The sequence below is a fragment of the Octopus bimaculoides genome, chromosome 2, assembly GCF_001194135.2.
Source record: "Octopus bimaculoides isolate UCB-OBI-ISO-001 chromosome 2, ASM119413v2, whole genome shotgun sequence".
Taxonomy (NCBI): Eukaryota; Metazoa; Mollusca; class Cephalopoda; order Octopoda; family Octopodidae; genus Octopus; species Octopus bimaculoides.
In genome coordinates, this window is record NC_068982.1 from 37,675,654 (window position 1) to 37,692,992 (window position 17,339).

Genomic DNA, 17,339 nt, shown 5'->3' on the forward strand with positions numbered 1-17,339 from the left:
TATATGGGGATAGAGATAAGGATAGAAAGAGAGGGGTATGAAAAGAATGGGGTGAGCGAAAAGGTAGGTAGATAGGTTGGTAGCTAGGTAGATATATGGATAGATAGATAGATAGATAGATAGACAGATAGATAGATAGATAGAGAGAGAGAGAGTTTATGCAGACATGCACGGAAACATTTATATATATATATATATATATGCGCGTGCGTTCATAATTTGCTTCTGAACGGAATCGCAATGTCAAACACAGGCTTAGAAGCAGTGACAGATGTGTGCGGCTTCTCTGTCAAACGATTACACTTTTAGGTGACATTTTCTCAACGTCTGCGCAAAGAATATGTCGCAATTTTTTTTCTTCAGTATAAATTCTTGATTATAAATTAAAATTCTCATCTCGTGAGATTATTATGTCGTTTATTTTATAAGTTTTTATCAGCAACAGATTTTAAAAATTAATTACTCTATTGATTTGCGTGCGTGTGGTGCAGATTTGTGTGTGAGTATGCGTGTGTGCGTGTATGTGTTTATATATATATATATATATATATATATGGGAGAATATACAAATAATAACAACAGACGAGGACAGGTGGTGTAAATAACAAAAGTATATATTAGTATGACGCTCGGGAATACGGAAAGTCTTTGACGTTTCGAGCTAATATATAAATATATACAGGCGGAGGTAAAGAATACGCACACCACCCGTTTTCGACGTAACCCCAACCCTAAACGCCAAAAAACGGGTGGTGTGTGTATTCTTTACCTTCGCGTATATATGTATGTATGTATGTATGTATATTAGAATCTCTTTTGTAACTCAGGCGGTGGAATAGCAGAAATTGTAGGAGTACTTTTTCAACATTTCAATTCTTCAAGTATTGTCGTTGCCGACTTAGCAATTCATTTTTGTGGGTGGTGGTCAGTAGAATAAGTACCAGCCATTTACAAACATCGATTCAATCAACTATATCGCTCACATACATATTTGTAGCCTTGTGTCCTTTCTAAGTAATCTATATATTTAGAAAATTCAGATATAAACCTTTTTCATTTAAATTTTCTGATACTAGTTATGGAAGTTATGTTTCTTAATTTCACTTTAGCAAACTGGCTTTCCAGATTATGAACGTTTGTCTTGAAACACACTCATCTATCTATCTAATTGTTTGTAAAACATTGTTTTCTTAAATCTAAAGCAGGGGTCCTCAACTGGGGTCCACATAAGATTTTGCTATTAAAATTTATGTGCAGTAAATCGGTAATATCTTTACAATGCACAAAATATTTGAACAATTTTTTAAATACAGTTCCTAATATTTAATTATAAAAATACGTGGCTTTTTAAAACATCGAAAGTCTGTTGGGATCCAGTAGAATAAGATACGATTCAAAGGGGTCCATTGGCAAAAAATGGTTGAGAATCACTGAAACCTTTCGATTATAAAGGTTTTCTTTGGATATGCAAGTCTAACAGACTACACATTTTAAAATTGATGCACAATGACTACTTAGCATTTTTGCACCCAAAACACACGTGTGTGTATGTGTGCATACATAACTTTTGAAGGTGCAAATAATAAAGGAGTTATGCAAAGTTTTAAAATCTCATCTGCTAATACTTTTCAGGCAATATATACTCTATAGCTTGTATTGTTCTTTTCTTATTTGGTAAACCAATGTTTTTGCTTAGTTTTATTTATACAACTATATCCAGTTAACAAATACGGTGGAGGCAGCAGACTGATAGTTTGGGGACGATGTCTTGTCGATAACAATAATCAGCTGATAATCTTAAGTTTGGGACCCACTACATTTGATAACAATAGGTCGTTAACAACATTATCTGTGATTATGGTAAATGAATTCCACTGTAGTTAAATCCAAGGCAATAGCATCTTTGAAATAAATTGTACCTTAAATTGTTATTATTAACTAGATTGCCAGACAAAAACGCCTTGTGGCATTTAGTTATATACCCTTTTACACCTGAGTTCGAATCCTAACTATGCCTTTCATCTTTTGAGAGACAAGTAGTGAGGTCGATTTAATCGATTATGTCTGTTTTCCATTTTTCTGGTCTGGGTAACGTTTATTAGCAATCATGACATTGAAGTTTGTCAAGTGCTAGAGTAAATGCGGTGCGGTGTTTAGTTATTATGATTTCAACATTTTGAGTTCAAACCCCGCTAGATTTGAGTTTGCAGCTCTCCATTTGGAGTTTATAGAATAAATACCAAAATGGAAGCGAATAAATAATTTACATTTTCTCATTCTAACTATATAGTTTTGTAACTATGTTAGAAATTCTTCTTTAATGTCATCAGGAGTTGCATGAACGCCATATTTTCTCACATTCCTTTAAGATTCGCGAGGTGATGCCAAATTAGATGTAGCTAGCAATATTAATACTGAACAGTATCACTGAACAGTAATACCTAATCAATATTAGTCAACTAGTCTTCTTTACGAGTTAAAAGAAAAAACTATTGAGTTTCATTATATTAATGTTTATTAAAGTAATTCTGTTAAATAATATAACCAAAATGGTGTGTGATGTACAACAGGTGAGCATGAATGAAAGTTAAAAGAAACTGAAACTGTTCATTGCTTAGATAACATATACGTTAATACATTTCTTTCCTTTTAATAGGGAAAAGGATCAAAGCGTAAAGGAGGGAAGTTTAAGCGTTCTGATGGCAGTTTTTCCGACAGTTCGAACAGTTTTATCCGACAGGTAAGTTCATGTTTTGGTTCACTAACAAATCAGGAAAAGATGGCGATTGTGTATCTCTCTGTTGCCGTAGTCACAGGTGCGCGCGCATTCACACGCAAACACATACGTGCAACAGCTAAATACAACAACAATAATAAGACAAATACGCATGAATATACGCACGTACATATGTAAAGTCATAACGGATATTAACTCAATATCTCACAGTAGCTTTGACATATGGTTTAGAATTAACTATGATTAAATGGATAAAAAATAAAAAAAAAGAAAAGAAAAAGAAAAAAGAGAAAAAAATTGCATGAATTGTGTAAAGTTGATTTGCAAATTTTTAAAGATTTTCTTTTTTTACATTTTTTAATTAAGCAGTATATATTGTTTTTTACATATATAATGAGAATAACATTTTTTTTCTGTGTTGATTTACAAAAGTAAAACGTTTCATCCAATAACATTTTCTGATTTATGTTCTAGTACCCCGCAAACCCTTTCCTGCATAGTGTTAACCAATTATATAGTATGTGATTAAGGAATAAAGACTACGTAGATATCTAATTGTATTAATACGTGTATATGTTATTTGTATTGATACACTGTAAGTTTGTAATCTTATTTAATATAGAATGTAGTCACCAATGTTTTATAATGTTTGTAAATCAAAATTATAGTTCTGAGTCTCAGAGATTTATGAACCAAAAGGAAAGGGAATATTTTACTTATCTAACCCTATAATTTTTATCTCCATTTCTTATTCTAAATTTCCTCTCTGAATAAACTGTCCACACACCTAATTAGTGCGACTGATGAAAATTATAACTAATTTTTGTTTTTGTTTTATCATGTTGGCTTATTTGATAACATGAGCTTGTAGAGTTTTGAATGGTTTGTGGTGATATTATTTCATCACGCTTCCTTATTCTGAAGCTTGTCAATATTATATACCTATGGAAAAGTTTAATATTGTCATTTACTTGGACTACCTACTCTATTTGACATACCTACACATGTGTGCTTTACTCCTCAACTTTGTTTCCTCATAACTCTCAGAAAAAAAACGGATATTTTTTGTATGAAATTTTCTACAAATACCTTTCAGATGATGTAGATTATGATTATATTGGAATTTAATGCGCTGTGGGAGGGAGGAAACAAAAGCCAAAAAAAAAAAAAGAAAATCTGGTAGGCACGCACATTCTGATACACATCAGTGTTTACAAAATTTAAAATTTCATTTTGTAGATATTTGTGTGATGTGTCAGTGTATATATGTGCACGCTTACCCAGTATATATGGCAATCAATATATATATAGCTGTAAATTGAATTTCAATAAATCGTAATCTTCATCATCTGAAAGGTATCCAGAAAATTTCATTAAAAAACATCCATTTTTCTGAAAGTTATGAGGAAACAAAGTCGAGGTGGTGTGTGAAAGGGGGCACTTGTTTAGATACACCATTCTTCCATCAATGTAAACTTGATAGTGTATAAACTTTTCGCAATTTGAAAAGGATTTTCGTAATCTAATTTTTATAAATACCTTTCCCTCCACTCTGTCAAATTTTTCATTACAGATCCTCGTAACGTGTTGTCCTTTTAGTGATTTTTTTACTCTTAGTTTTATATTGCTGTTAAGTGTTGTATTTTTTATTGTGAATATTATTTGAAGAATCTAGCTTATAAATTGTACTAGTCTATAATTTGTTTGTGGTTGATAAAAATATCGCCATCTATCTAACCTAGTGAAGCTACCATTATTTGGCCAGCTTTCGTTTTCACAACTCCCATTTTATTTACTTCCTGCTCCTTGTTTCAAAGATTTTCTTTTTTCTCATTTTTGTATGGAAAAAGAGTATTATATTTAGTTGAGTTGCTCATTTCTTTTTCATCAGCATTTTCACCAGATTTTAAAAACTATCAGTTAAGTAATGCTTGAGTATATTTTACTGGCCTGGTGATCATACACTTTCATTCAACGCCAATTTCCAAATGTTATTTTTTCTGCAATTTATGCTTGGCAAGCATTGATTCGGAGCTGTGATAATTGGCCTTCAGTTCATTGATTGATAATCATTGCTAGCTGTCTTATTCTCTTAAGTGGTCATTTAAAAGTTTTCCCCAACTAGCTTTCTCTTCCTATATCTGCTCTTTCATCATTCTTTTACTTTTGCTACCAATTACTGATTTTATTAAAAACTACTTTTTACCCATTTGTGTGCTTGCACAGAAGATAGTTTTTCTTCATGTTTTAAGGTGCAGTTATTTGATGAAGGAAATTACACTGTTGACTTTCTGGCAAATTAGGATTGGTCATAGGGATTACTAAGGCCCCTAGACTGTAACTGTGATGAGAAGAGGAGAAACAGGTATGTCAAGTGGGTTTGAGTGGTAGCACTATGTTTGATGAGAAATGGATAAAGTCAAAGGCCTGCTTAGCTAGTTGTTTCCTGTTCCAAACATAGTAAAATGCTTTTCTTATGTCATGTTTATTGCCATTGAAAAGTGAAAAACTCCTCGAAAGGTTCATAGTTGATCTGGCTCTACAGAAGCCGTCCTGGTGGAAGAGAGATTCTTGAGGATTGATGGGTCACTCTCTGGAAAGTTTCCAAAGACTAGGGTAGACCCTAGTATTGAGAGAATAGGGGTAAGCTCTGAGCACAATATTTGAATGTAATGGAAGGAATTTTGTTAGCAGCCTTGTTGATTTGAAGCAGTAGGAGGGATTTTTGGTGGAGAGACTGGCAAAGTTTTTCTGTATGCATTCAGGGATGTGAGTGCATCGTGATACTAACTGTTAGAGAGAGTTCAGATAAATTATCATTTGTGTTTGTTTTTATATCCAGCTCTTTCATGCTGCTATGGGTGAGATGAATACATATATATTGAGGCATTGGTTTTACAGCCAGGTACCTTTACTGTTGCTAATCTATATCTGATTTTCAAGGCAGGGGAATTTTTCTACATGTCTTTGAAGTTGCAGTTAGTGAACAATTTGTTGACAATGAATGTTAACAAACCTCATCATTATTTAGTTTGAGGCTTTTCATGTGAAGTGATGTGTGTAAGCATTAACACACGTGCACACATACATATCTACAAATATTGATACAATATACATACATACCTGTATCCAAACTGTCATGATGTGCCTATGCATGCTATAGTTCTTGGAAATAATTTATATCTACATTTGTAATTTTTGTCACCTAAAAAGCTAGAAAGGTATGTGGCTGGCTTCTATCCTCTGTAGTTTAGTAGAGGGGAAATAGCTAGTTGGTAAGCTATTAATCTCAAATCTTCTGTTGGTAGATTGTTGAGTTCACATAGCTGTCAAGAATAGGTTCAGGATCATGTGGAAATTTTATGGACTGGTAGACTATCCAGCTTCATGGTATGAAACTAGAACTAACACTGATCGCTGGAGCTCTCTTGTGCTGTGGAAACATTCACCTCACTGTATGAGGTGGTATCAAAAGGTTCCTGAACTAGTTATGTTTAATAAAAAATAACTTATTGACCTATGTTTTAACATCATCTCTTTTGAAATAATCGCCTTGTGCAGCAATACACCGGTCCCAGCGTTCCTGCCACTTTTGGAATTTGGTCTGGAAGTCATTTTCTAAGGTTCCTGAACTAGTTATGTTTAATAAAAAATAACTTATTTACCTATGTTTTAACATCATCTCCTTTGAAATAATCGCCTTGTGCAGCAATACACCGGTCCCAGCGTTCTTGCCACTTTTGGAATTTGGTCTGGAAGTCATTTTCTGTAAGCGAGTCGAGGACCTTCTGCGATTCTCTCTGGATCTCGACATTGGTGTTAAAATGGTGACCTATGAGCTGCATTTTCATCTTGGGGAAGAGATGGAAATCCGCAGGTGCTAAATGTGGTGAATAGGATGGGTGCAGAAGTGATACCATGCTGTTTTTGGTGAGAAACTCATGAGTGAAGAGAGCTTAGTGACAGGCTGCATTGTCATTGTGAAGAATCCAATTCTTCGCGCTCCACAGATCTGGTTGCTTTTGCCAAATGTCCTCCTTTTCAAAACATTGCAGTAGAACTCTCGATTTACAGTCTGGCCCTGGGGAACAAATTCTTGATGCACAACACCACATTTCTGGGGGTGACATTCATAGCAGGTCTTCCAGATCGCTCATCGTCTTCAGGGACATTCTTCTGTTTTTGAAGTTCCCGTGCCACTTGAAACATTGTGTATGACCCATTGCCTGGTGGCTGTAAGCTTGCCAAAGCATGCTTAATGTCTCTGTAGCAGACTTCCCAAGTTTAATGCAAAATTTCATGTTGGCTCTTTGTTTGTCTGTGACAAAATCGCAGACTACAGCATACATGTGATCACAAAAACACAAATTCACAACTTGTGAGGTAAACACAGTGATGTCACTCGGCACACTGCCTCATAAAGGTCACTGCTAGCTCTCACTGCACATCCATTTGTGTACTTACATTTGTTGGCGTGCTACAGAACTGGTCCAGCAACTTTTTGATACCACCTTGTAGTTTGATGAGTAATATTGATACTGCTGGTGAATAGCTTGTGAAAATTATTCAGTTTATGTATGGAGGAAGTATAGCTAATATATTAAACTTGATAAGGTGGTGAGCTGGCAGAATTGTTAGCACATTGGGCTAAGTGCTTAGTGGCATTTCCTCTCTCTTTGCATTCTGAGCTCAAATTCTGCTGAGATTGACCTTGTCTTTCAACATTTTGGAGTCACTAAAATAAGTACCAGTTGAGCATTGGAGTTGATGTAAACAACCTTTCCTATCACCCAAAATTTCTAGCCTTGTGCCAAAATTTGAAACCAGTATATTAAACTTGATTATTTCAAGTAGGTGTCTCACATATTTTGCTTTTCATTCTTTGTTAAAACTTTAATAGCAGAATTCAAGCAAAAATACTGGCTCTCATGATCAAATTAATTTGTTTTAATTCATTAATATAAGTAGGAGGAGGTGGTGAATGACTGTAGCTTTTCTTAAAACTCTCTATAAACTAGAGTATAGAGTTAACTATAAACCAATGTAGTTAACGTTAAGCTGGAATTTTTTAAGATTGGAGTTGAAATGAGCACATAAAAAGAGTTCTAAAAGTAATGTAGTTCTTGGAGGAAATATCTTGTAAAGTCTAGAGCAATGGTTCTCAACTGGAGTCCATATGACTCTTGGGAGTCTGTATAAGATTTTGTTGTAAAAGTTTACATCCCATAAATTGGTTATACTTCTGCAAGACACAAAATATTTGAACATTTTTTTAATACAATTCCTAATGATATTTAATTAAAAAAATATAGGATTTTTTAAACATCAAATGGCTATGAGGGTCCACTTGAGTAAAATTGGAACTAAAGGGGTCCAAAATTTTAAAAAATGGTTGAGAACCACTGGTCTAGAAAGTGAGTCACAGTAGGATGACAAGAAGAGGCAGATGCACCAAATGGGTGTAGATGACAGCAGCCTACTCTTAGGAAGTTCAAATTGAATATGAGCTAATACTAATTCTTGTGAAATTTGTGAGAAGGGATTTAAATTAAATGAATTTAAGCAGAATAGGTTTATGACTAATGCGTTTTTATCAAAATTTTACAGCCTAACATCTTTAAAGGAAAGGAAATGATTAGGCTGTATATAACTTATGACAGTCTTTGGAGATGGATATTGCAGATATGCTATTTTTCAAGATGTGAAATTTATTTATCAATTCAATAAGATTAGAAGAATTAGTTTTTGTAGAAGAGTTTTTTTATGAATGGTGATGTTGGAGTTTTTGAAATCTTTGCTTTTCTGTTATTGGTGTTATGCTTGTTATTTGAAAGATGTGTATTTTTGACTGCATCTACACTATAATTATTGCTTATATGTGTTGCTAAGTTTTGTGATATGTTTGTTAATATGTATGCAGTTTTTAATGTTTCTTATTAAAAAATAAGTAGATTTATTTTGTTAGTGAAGTAACTGAAATAATTGTTTGCTATGTTTGTTATGTAAAAAATTTTTATTGATAGAATATCATAAGTGCCACAAAGTGAAAATCTTTTTTTTTTAAGTCTATAAATGTGAAAGGTATCATTCTAAATGAATTACCATGTTTCCTGTCTAAGCATATGCTTTTGTTGAGAAGTCTGATTTTGGTTATAAACAGTAGCTCTGATCTCATTGCAGAAACACTACACATTTAAATCTAGAAAATTTTTTTAATCACAATTTCTTGTAGTATCAATCCTTCATATCTTGTTTAAAGTTTCCCATCTTATATTCTGAATGAAATCATTTTAGTTTTTAGTTCTTAATTTTCTTCTTCCTAGCTGGAAAATTAGGCCTCAGCTTTTTGAAGCCCTTGACACTAGTCTTTAGCAACTCTCTGTGTATTGTTCCATATATGATGCATTCCCCACAGCCTTTCCTCTTCAATGGCAGTACATCTGATGTTCTTTTGGATGTCCAGGCTTTTGGTTTCTTGGTAGTATCCATGTTAATGCTATCTATGGTATATCCTCCTAGATTATTATGAATGCATAATCCAGCCATCTGAGCCACTAGCATTTTATTAATGACTTGTAGGGATGCAGTATTTTGTTATGCAACCATAATATAGGGTTATCTCTACTATAATTTCTATAGACTAGCATTTTATTTCAAGGATCACACTACTGCAACTAATTTGACACCTTGCTGATCCAGAGCTGCAGCAGATTTTCCTCAAGCACCCATTGTTGAAAGTATTGATCTTTTCATCTTTTACTTTTACTAGCAGTCACCAGCAGTATTCTGAAACATGCATTAGGACGGATTTGACATCAATGGTATAGAATCCAACCTTAGTCCTAAAACTGCATTCAAATCAACAGAAATCTTACAGGCTTTGGCAACCTTACTTGTAAGCCCTTTATTGACCTATTGACTTTGCTGATAAGATGTCCTAGACATGTAAAGTCTTTCACATGATTTGTCAACGTCAAAGTGAAGAAGCACAAACAAACATACATACATTTATGTGTGTGTGCATGTGTGCGCACATGGTGGGCTTCTTTCAATTACAGTCTACCAAATCCATTCACAAGGTTTTGGTTGACTTGAGGCTTACAAGAACTCTTGCCCAATGGGACTGAACCCCAACCATGTAGCTTGGAGGCAATGTTCATGTTTACTCAAAATTTAATAAATCTAACTGCTATATTGAATATACAATTATTGCACTTTGTTGCTAGTTAACTATTTATCTATAACAGTGAGTCATTGCAAAATAATTACATATTGTATAATAAAATTAGATTAGAAAAAAAAAGTTGATAATTAAGTTACTTGCTAAACACATGATTTGGGTTCTGTCCCTTTGTGTGACACTTTAGGCAAGTGTCTTCTACTATAGCCCCAGAATAAAGAAACCTGTTGTGTATGTGTGTGTATTTATGTATGTGTATGTATATATGTGTGTGTGTGTATATGTATATATATGTGTGTGTGTGTGTATTGTGGTATATTTTTTCTTTCTTTTCTTTTACTTGTTTCAGTCATTTGACTGCAGACATGCTGGAGTATCGCCTTTAGTCGAGCAAATCGACCCCAGGACTTATTCTTTGAAAACCTAGTACTTATTCTATCAGTCTCTTTTACTGAACTGCTAAGTTAAGGGACATAAACACACTAGCATTGGTTATCAAGTGATGTTGCAGGGGATAAACACAGACACACAAACATATACACACACATACATATATATATTTATTTATATACATATGACGGGCTTCTTTCAGTTTCCATCTACCAAATCCACTCACAAGGCTTTGGTCTCCTGAGGCTATAGTAGAAGACACTTGCCCAAGATGCCATCCAGTGGGACTGAACCTGGAACTATGTGGCTGGTAAGCTAACTACTTACCACACAGCCATGTATATATATATATGTATGTATAAAATGTGTAATATATATGTGTATGCATGTGTATGTTATGTCAACTTGTCTTGACAAAATGCGATAGTTGTAAATGATTGTCACTGTCATACAAGTGGTGGTCTTTGTTTCCAATCCTCTATGAAAACATATCTGGTAATGGGAAAATATTACCTTATTTGGAAACAAGTGAATGTTGGCAAAAGGAGGGGCATCTAGCCATAGAAAATCTACCTCAACAAATTCTGTATGAGAAAGTGGGCATTAGAATGATGAATCTTTGATTTTCTATTGTAACAGCTTTACAAAAACTGTAAGTGAACAACTACATGGAAATGCATTAATGTTACAATTCATGTTGCTACACTAAATGTCTCCTACTTTGTGGTTACATTAAAAATAATCATTTTGAGGAAGTTAATTATTTTAAAGGCAGTATATAATATTTTTTAATTTCTGTATTTCTATATTTTTGTATTATTGTGTGTTGTTGTGCATAGTGCACTGCATTTATTGGTAAGGTACTGAACTAATTTTGCATTAATTATTTATACCATTAATGCTATTATTAGTATGTTGATTGGTGTGGTGAGCTGGCAGAATTGTTAGCATGCTGGGCAAAATACTGAGCAGCATTTTGTCTGTTTTTGTGTTCTGAGTTCAAATTCCACTGGGGTCGATTCTGTTTTTCATCCTTGTGGAGTTGATAAGATAAGTATTAGTTGGGTACTAGGGTTGATGTAATTGATTTGCCTTCTCTTCTGAACTTGCTGTCCTTGTGCCAAAATTTGAAACCAAAGATAAGATGGTTAAGCATAAAACATTGATATTTTGTATTTGATAGTATTTATTTTATCTTTAGTTGAAATAAACTGTTTATTTTTGAGAAGAATTTTGCTGAATATGTTCCAGTTATGCAGTAGAGCATACTTGCACTGATTTACAGATGTTACAAGAATTTGTGACCTTCATGAAATTGTATCTTCAGATAATGTTACATACTGTTAGCAATCAAACAACTGGATAACTGATGAATCTCTCTCCTTTGTAGCTAAATAAGAAATCGCTAACAATATCTTTAAATTTCAACCATAAGTTTTGAATTCATTTCCATGTTTGTTCAAATAGCTCTTACTATTTTCAAATTATTCTATGTATATTATATTATTCTACATTTTCTTTTATAGTATCTTCACCATCATCATTATTTAATACTCTTTTTCTGTGCTTGCTTTAGTTAGATAGGCCTTCTCCAGGACAGCATCTTGGCACAAATGATTTTTTTCTGTCTTCTTTTACCTCCGATTTCTTCCACTTTGATCACTTGACACTCAAGTATAATCTTTCATATGCATCACACATCCATACCAATTAACTCTCTTTAGCACACTACATATCATTCCTCTTGCACCTATTCTTTTTCTCAGATCATTTGAGCTCTCATTCATATACATTAACATTACACATCCAGTGGAGCATGCTTGTTTCATTAATTTCTAGCCTTTGTTCATCCTCTGAATCCAATGTCCATATTTCACAGCTATTAGGTATTGTACTTTTTACACAAATCTAATAAATTCTGCACTTCCTTTTGAGAAAGAATCCCTGTGTTTTCAGCAGAGGTAATAGCTGCTTGATCTTTTTCCATCCTGTTCTTATTTTGGCTACTCTACTTTTGAAGTGCCCTTCACTACTAATTAGGTCACCTAGGTAACAGAAGCTGCCAACTGCTTCTAGAGTTTTTTATTTCATGTGTGTCCATGTTGCTAATTACTCTCATGCATCTGCTACATATGAAATCGTCTGTCAGCTTGCCTGCAATTCCACTGTATCTCTCATACACCCATAGTTTATATTCAGGACACTACAAGGCATCTATCTATTTCTCTGCATATTGAGCATGATCACTTCCCAGAAGACAATAATCCCATTTGTTTTCTGCTGACTCTCTTTACTAGATTTTATTGTAAGACCTCTTGATTCTAGGTTTTGCTTTCATAATTGAAAAAATTTCTCTACAGTTCTTTGATAGAGTCAGTTCTGAGTCTTAACCGTTTTGTTACCATATTTTTGTTGAAATACACTGCCTTTGTTTCAATTAATTTTGAAAATAATGATGGAAATCAAATCAAATTTGCGAATTTGATGACTGGCACCCGTGCCAGTGGAGTGCTCAGAGCACCATCTGAGCGTGATTGCTGCCAGAGCAGCTGACTGGCTTCCGTGCTGGTGGCACGTAAAAAGCACCATTTGAGCGTGATCATTACTAGCGTATCCTTACTGGTACCTGTGCTGGTGGCATGTGAAAAAACATTTGAGCAACTTTGTTACCAGTGCCGCTGGACTGGCTCCTGTGCGGGTGGCACGTAAAAAACACCACTTGAGTGTGGCCATTGCCAGTACTGCCTGACTGGCTCTCGTGCTGGTGGCACGTAAAAGTACCCACTACACTCTCGGAGTGGTTGGCGTTAGGAAGGGCATCCAGCTATAGAAACTCTGCTAAATCAGATTGGAGCCTGGTGCAGCCATCTGGTTTGCCAGTCCTCAGTCAAATCGTCCAACCCATGCTAGCATGGAAAGTGGACGTTAAATGATGATGATAATGATGATGATGAAGAAGAAGAGAAGTTAGTGAAATATCTCTGCCATTATTAAGCTGGGAGCTTGGAACATAGATTAACATGGTATTTTCATGGAAGGTTTTAATATAGATTACTTTAAAACAGGAAGTTTGTATCATTGGATGAGGGGCAGTCTTGGGTAGGTTGGTCTCAAAAGATTTGAATTCCTTTGTCATGGTCTGGAGAACTATGTATAGTATATAGGAAGGAGCTGAGAACCTGATAGACACCTTGAATGCTAAATTCTTTGGAAAACTTGTTGCTGACTCTCACTTAAGCCATTCATCTACACCAACTTTTCTTAGTAAAAATCAGACAACAGAACTTGGTACCCCGATAAAGGCCCTAGATCAACAAATGCTAGGTACATTGGCTTGCTCTTAACTAAGAACATATGAAGTTGTTTCACTAGAAAGAGGACTTCTTGGTACTCTGTTCTTGCACAAATCTAAATCACATCTCATTTAAATGAATTTTCTTCCTTATTAGTTGTGCTATAGCTCTTTCTGTTACTTTCATGACTTGGTTCATCTGTGTGATTCCTCTGTACATGCTTCTTTCTAGAGCATTTTCTTTGTCCTTGTAGTCATTGATAATGAAACTGCTATGCTACTCATTTAGAACTACTCCTAGCTATACATCATTTACATTATTTACATTGGACAGATATGTCCTCATCTTGTTTGTTGTTACCACAATGTTTCGGCTGATTTACTTTCCAGCCTTCATCAGGTGTCCTGGTGAAATTTTGAATCCAACCATGGGTTCTCATTCCTAATGTATTTTTTGATGTTATTATTATTGTTCATTCAAGGCACTACCTGGAATAGAACTCAGAATCTTGTTACCGAAACGTGGTAACAACAAACAAGATGAGGACACAAATCTGTCCAATGTAAATAACGTAAATAATGTACAGAATTCCTCATCTCTAAAACATAGAACAGTACTCCTTTCTATACTACATGATTATCCATGTGTATCCTACTTCTCTAAATATTTTCAGCGACTGGATGATTTCCATACCTTCATATCCTTAATAGCCATTTTGACTCTATAGATGTCAATTTCTATAGCTGAATCCTCTGTTGAGTCTACATGGGGTTTCTCTTTCTCCAATGCACTTTGTTTATTTAACACCCTTTCATAATAACATTTCCTTCTTTCTTTTGTCTCTTTTTTTCTTGGCATTTATGTGGTTAATTACGTTGTTATCTTTGCATACACATTTCTCACCAATGATCTGATTCATACTGACACACTGCTTTGCAATCTCTAACTCTGTTTTTCTCTTTATTAAATATTCCTGAAATCCAGCCTCTCTTCAACCTATCTGATAGTGTTTTTAGCTACCACTATTTTCAGAAAATCTTGTGGAAGCTTCTGGTTATCTTCTACGTTATAAGTATCTATTCCCCCCTTGAAATATGTTTCTCCTTGTACTTCTTTAAACCTTTTTTGGCCAAAGGATCTTTCAGCTTCCATAACTTTCCTTCTCTAGACTGTCTTAAATTTCTGAGGTTGTTTAGGTATTTCTTGAGATCACTTAGTAATCTATATGGAGGAGTATATTTTTCATTGTGGATAAATTTAGTATTCACAGCCATCTGGATATCCCATTTCCTGGTGAGTATGAATTATATCTGTCTTGCACATTCATTTGAATGTTAGGGGATCAGGTGGCTGTTTTCCGGTCATTTGTTTTGCAAATGGTTCGGTCATCTGCATTACAAGATTTCAAGAACATTGCTTGCTGTTCATTCTGTGTGTCCTAACTATAGCCTTCACATACATTGGGACAGCAACCATGATTTTGTCCAACGTGTTACATGTTGGTAACTTTAATAAGTTAAAGCAGTAATAATGGGAGCTAACAGTTATTAAAGAAATAGCTTGCAAAAGGAGGTCAGAGGAACACTTATTTAGCTTGTTTGTTACTCTTGACTGTGATGCATATGTAAAGATTGGTGTTGTGTTGTGTATGATAATTCTGAGCTTAATCATCCTACTACAATGCTGGCTACCTTAATTATTTCATATATCCATTTCTCTCTTAATATTCCTACTCCATCCATCACAATGTTGTTACTAATTCATGAAAATTTGTTCTTGTGTTCCTTGCCCACAAAATGTCTTGTTTAGGCTCCTTTCAACTTAACTTGTATGCACAATACACATCTACTCATGTCTGTTCTAGCTTCTCTACAATATCACAAGACCTCATTTTATCATGGCAGTGTTTCTGTTGGTATCCCTTAGGTTTTGAACCTACAGGGAAGAAGAGAATTTCTGTTTGTGGCAGTGATAAGTGTGTTATTTGGTGTGTGTTCTGAATTGAAAGGAAAGGTGGCTGATGGTATGACCAGTTGATGATGGTTGAGAGGTTCTCATACATGGTCAGACGTTCCAACCTGGCCATCCTCTGCCGTGTGCAGTACTAATATGGTAAGGTTTAGCCCTGTATACACAGTTAAGAGTTTTCATTGATTTGAATGTCATGTTTTTAGCATATTTTTTATAACTGGATGCTCAAACCATTTTTCAGTATGGATTGAATGCATTTTATCTTACCATACATGGTAGAGAGGCTGCTTGTTAAAACTAAAGTGTCCCTTCTTCACTACTGTATCAAAGTTGTGATTCACAGCTGTTGCTCACCTAGGTGGTTGCTTTTGTTGCAGTTTCTGGAGTCCATGTCTCCGCTGTACAGATTTTTTACCACCATTGTTTGCACTTCATTCAAATATAGTAGTCATATATATATATATATTATATATATAGGAAATACCATTACTGGAATGGCAGATCCACCTACCTTAACAAATTTTCAGTTGAAATGAGAGAGAGAGAGGTGGGGGAAGAAATACAGAAATGAAAGGATAGAACATAAGAACACCTGTAGTTTCTATTCACATCAACCTACATGGGGAGCATATTTAGAATTTCTAGCAGTGAAGAAGACCATAACAATATAGAAAGGGAAGCAAAGATAGAATGAGAAATAATAGTTTTACTTACCTGAAATCTAGATGGCTTTCCTGAGAAAATATGGGATAAATATGCTATGTATTGGTGTCACTGATGCTGACATGACAGATTTCCCTGACTTAATGAATTTTCAGTGGAGACTGCAGAGAGAAAGATGTATGGAGTGATGTGGGTGAGGAACAAAAACAGACTCACACACTCATTTTATATATGATGATGGACTCTCCTGTCAGTTTTGTTTCATGAGGATCCAACGACTTTCTTTGTTAGTCATAATGCCTATGTTGAATGTGACATTTGACTTCTGCCAACAATTTGCAAAGAAGCCCGCAGATGTTGCAAGTTTGGGGATTATGGATCAGTGCAGTGGTGTATTTGCAGCTGGTTTTCTCCTTTACCTTGCATCCTTAAGCTTGTTAATGCTGGTTGAAACAAAGTATCTTATACCATTTTGACACAACCTTCATTCTTTTTGCTGAAAGGTGTTGTGAGCTATATTAACTGCTATATTAACTCTTCAGCTTGTCCTTATATTTGAGCTATGGTTGACCAACATTCCTGTTCCCACTATCAAACTGGCTGTCCATGAAGACTTTGGGTATTCTTTCATCACTCATGATGAACTAATTAAATTATATATGTGTATGTGTGTATATATATATATATGTATGTATGTATATGTGTGTGTGTATCTCTCTCTCTCTCTCTCTATATATATATATATATATATATTTGTAAATATATTCATCATCATCATCATCATCATCATCATCATCATCATAATTTAACATCCATTTTCTATGCTGGCATGGGTTGGATGGTTTGACAGGAGCCTGCAAGCCAGAGGACTGCACCAAGCTCCATTATCTGCTTCAGCATAATTTTTGCAGCTGGATGCCCTTCCTAATGCTAACCATTTTACAGAGTGGACTGGGTGCTTTTTATATAGCACCAGCCCAGGTGAGGTCTGTGTGGCCTAGTTTTCATGGTTGGATGACCTTCCTAACGCCGTCACCGGTCCACTTTGGCATGCTTTTCACAGCTGGATGCCCTTCCAACCATGCCTATATATATATATATATAT

The 17,339-nt window shown here is 34.8% G+C and overlaps 1 protein-coding gene across 2 annotated transcripts in view; it reads left to right on the plus strand.

The window, feature by feature from the left end:
• Window positions 1–17,339, plus strand: part of LOC106873463 (voltage-dependent L-type calcium channel subunit beta-1) — a 303,996-nt gene that overhangs the window by 5,093 nt on the left and 281,564 nt on the right. For both annotated transcript variants that reach the window (XM_014920835.2, XM_014920837.2), the window contains exon 2: window positions 2,657–2,740. In XM_014920835.2, coding sequence (XP_014776321.1) covers window positions 2,657–2,740 — 84 coding nt within the window. The remainder of the gene's footprint in view (window positions 1–2,656; window positions 2,741–17,339) is intronic.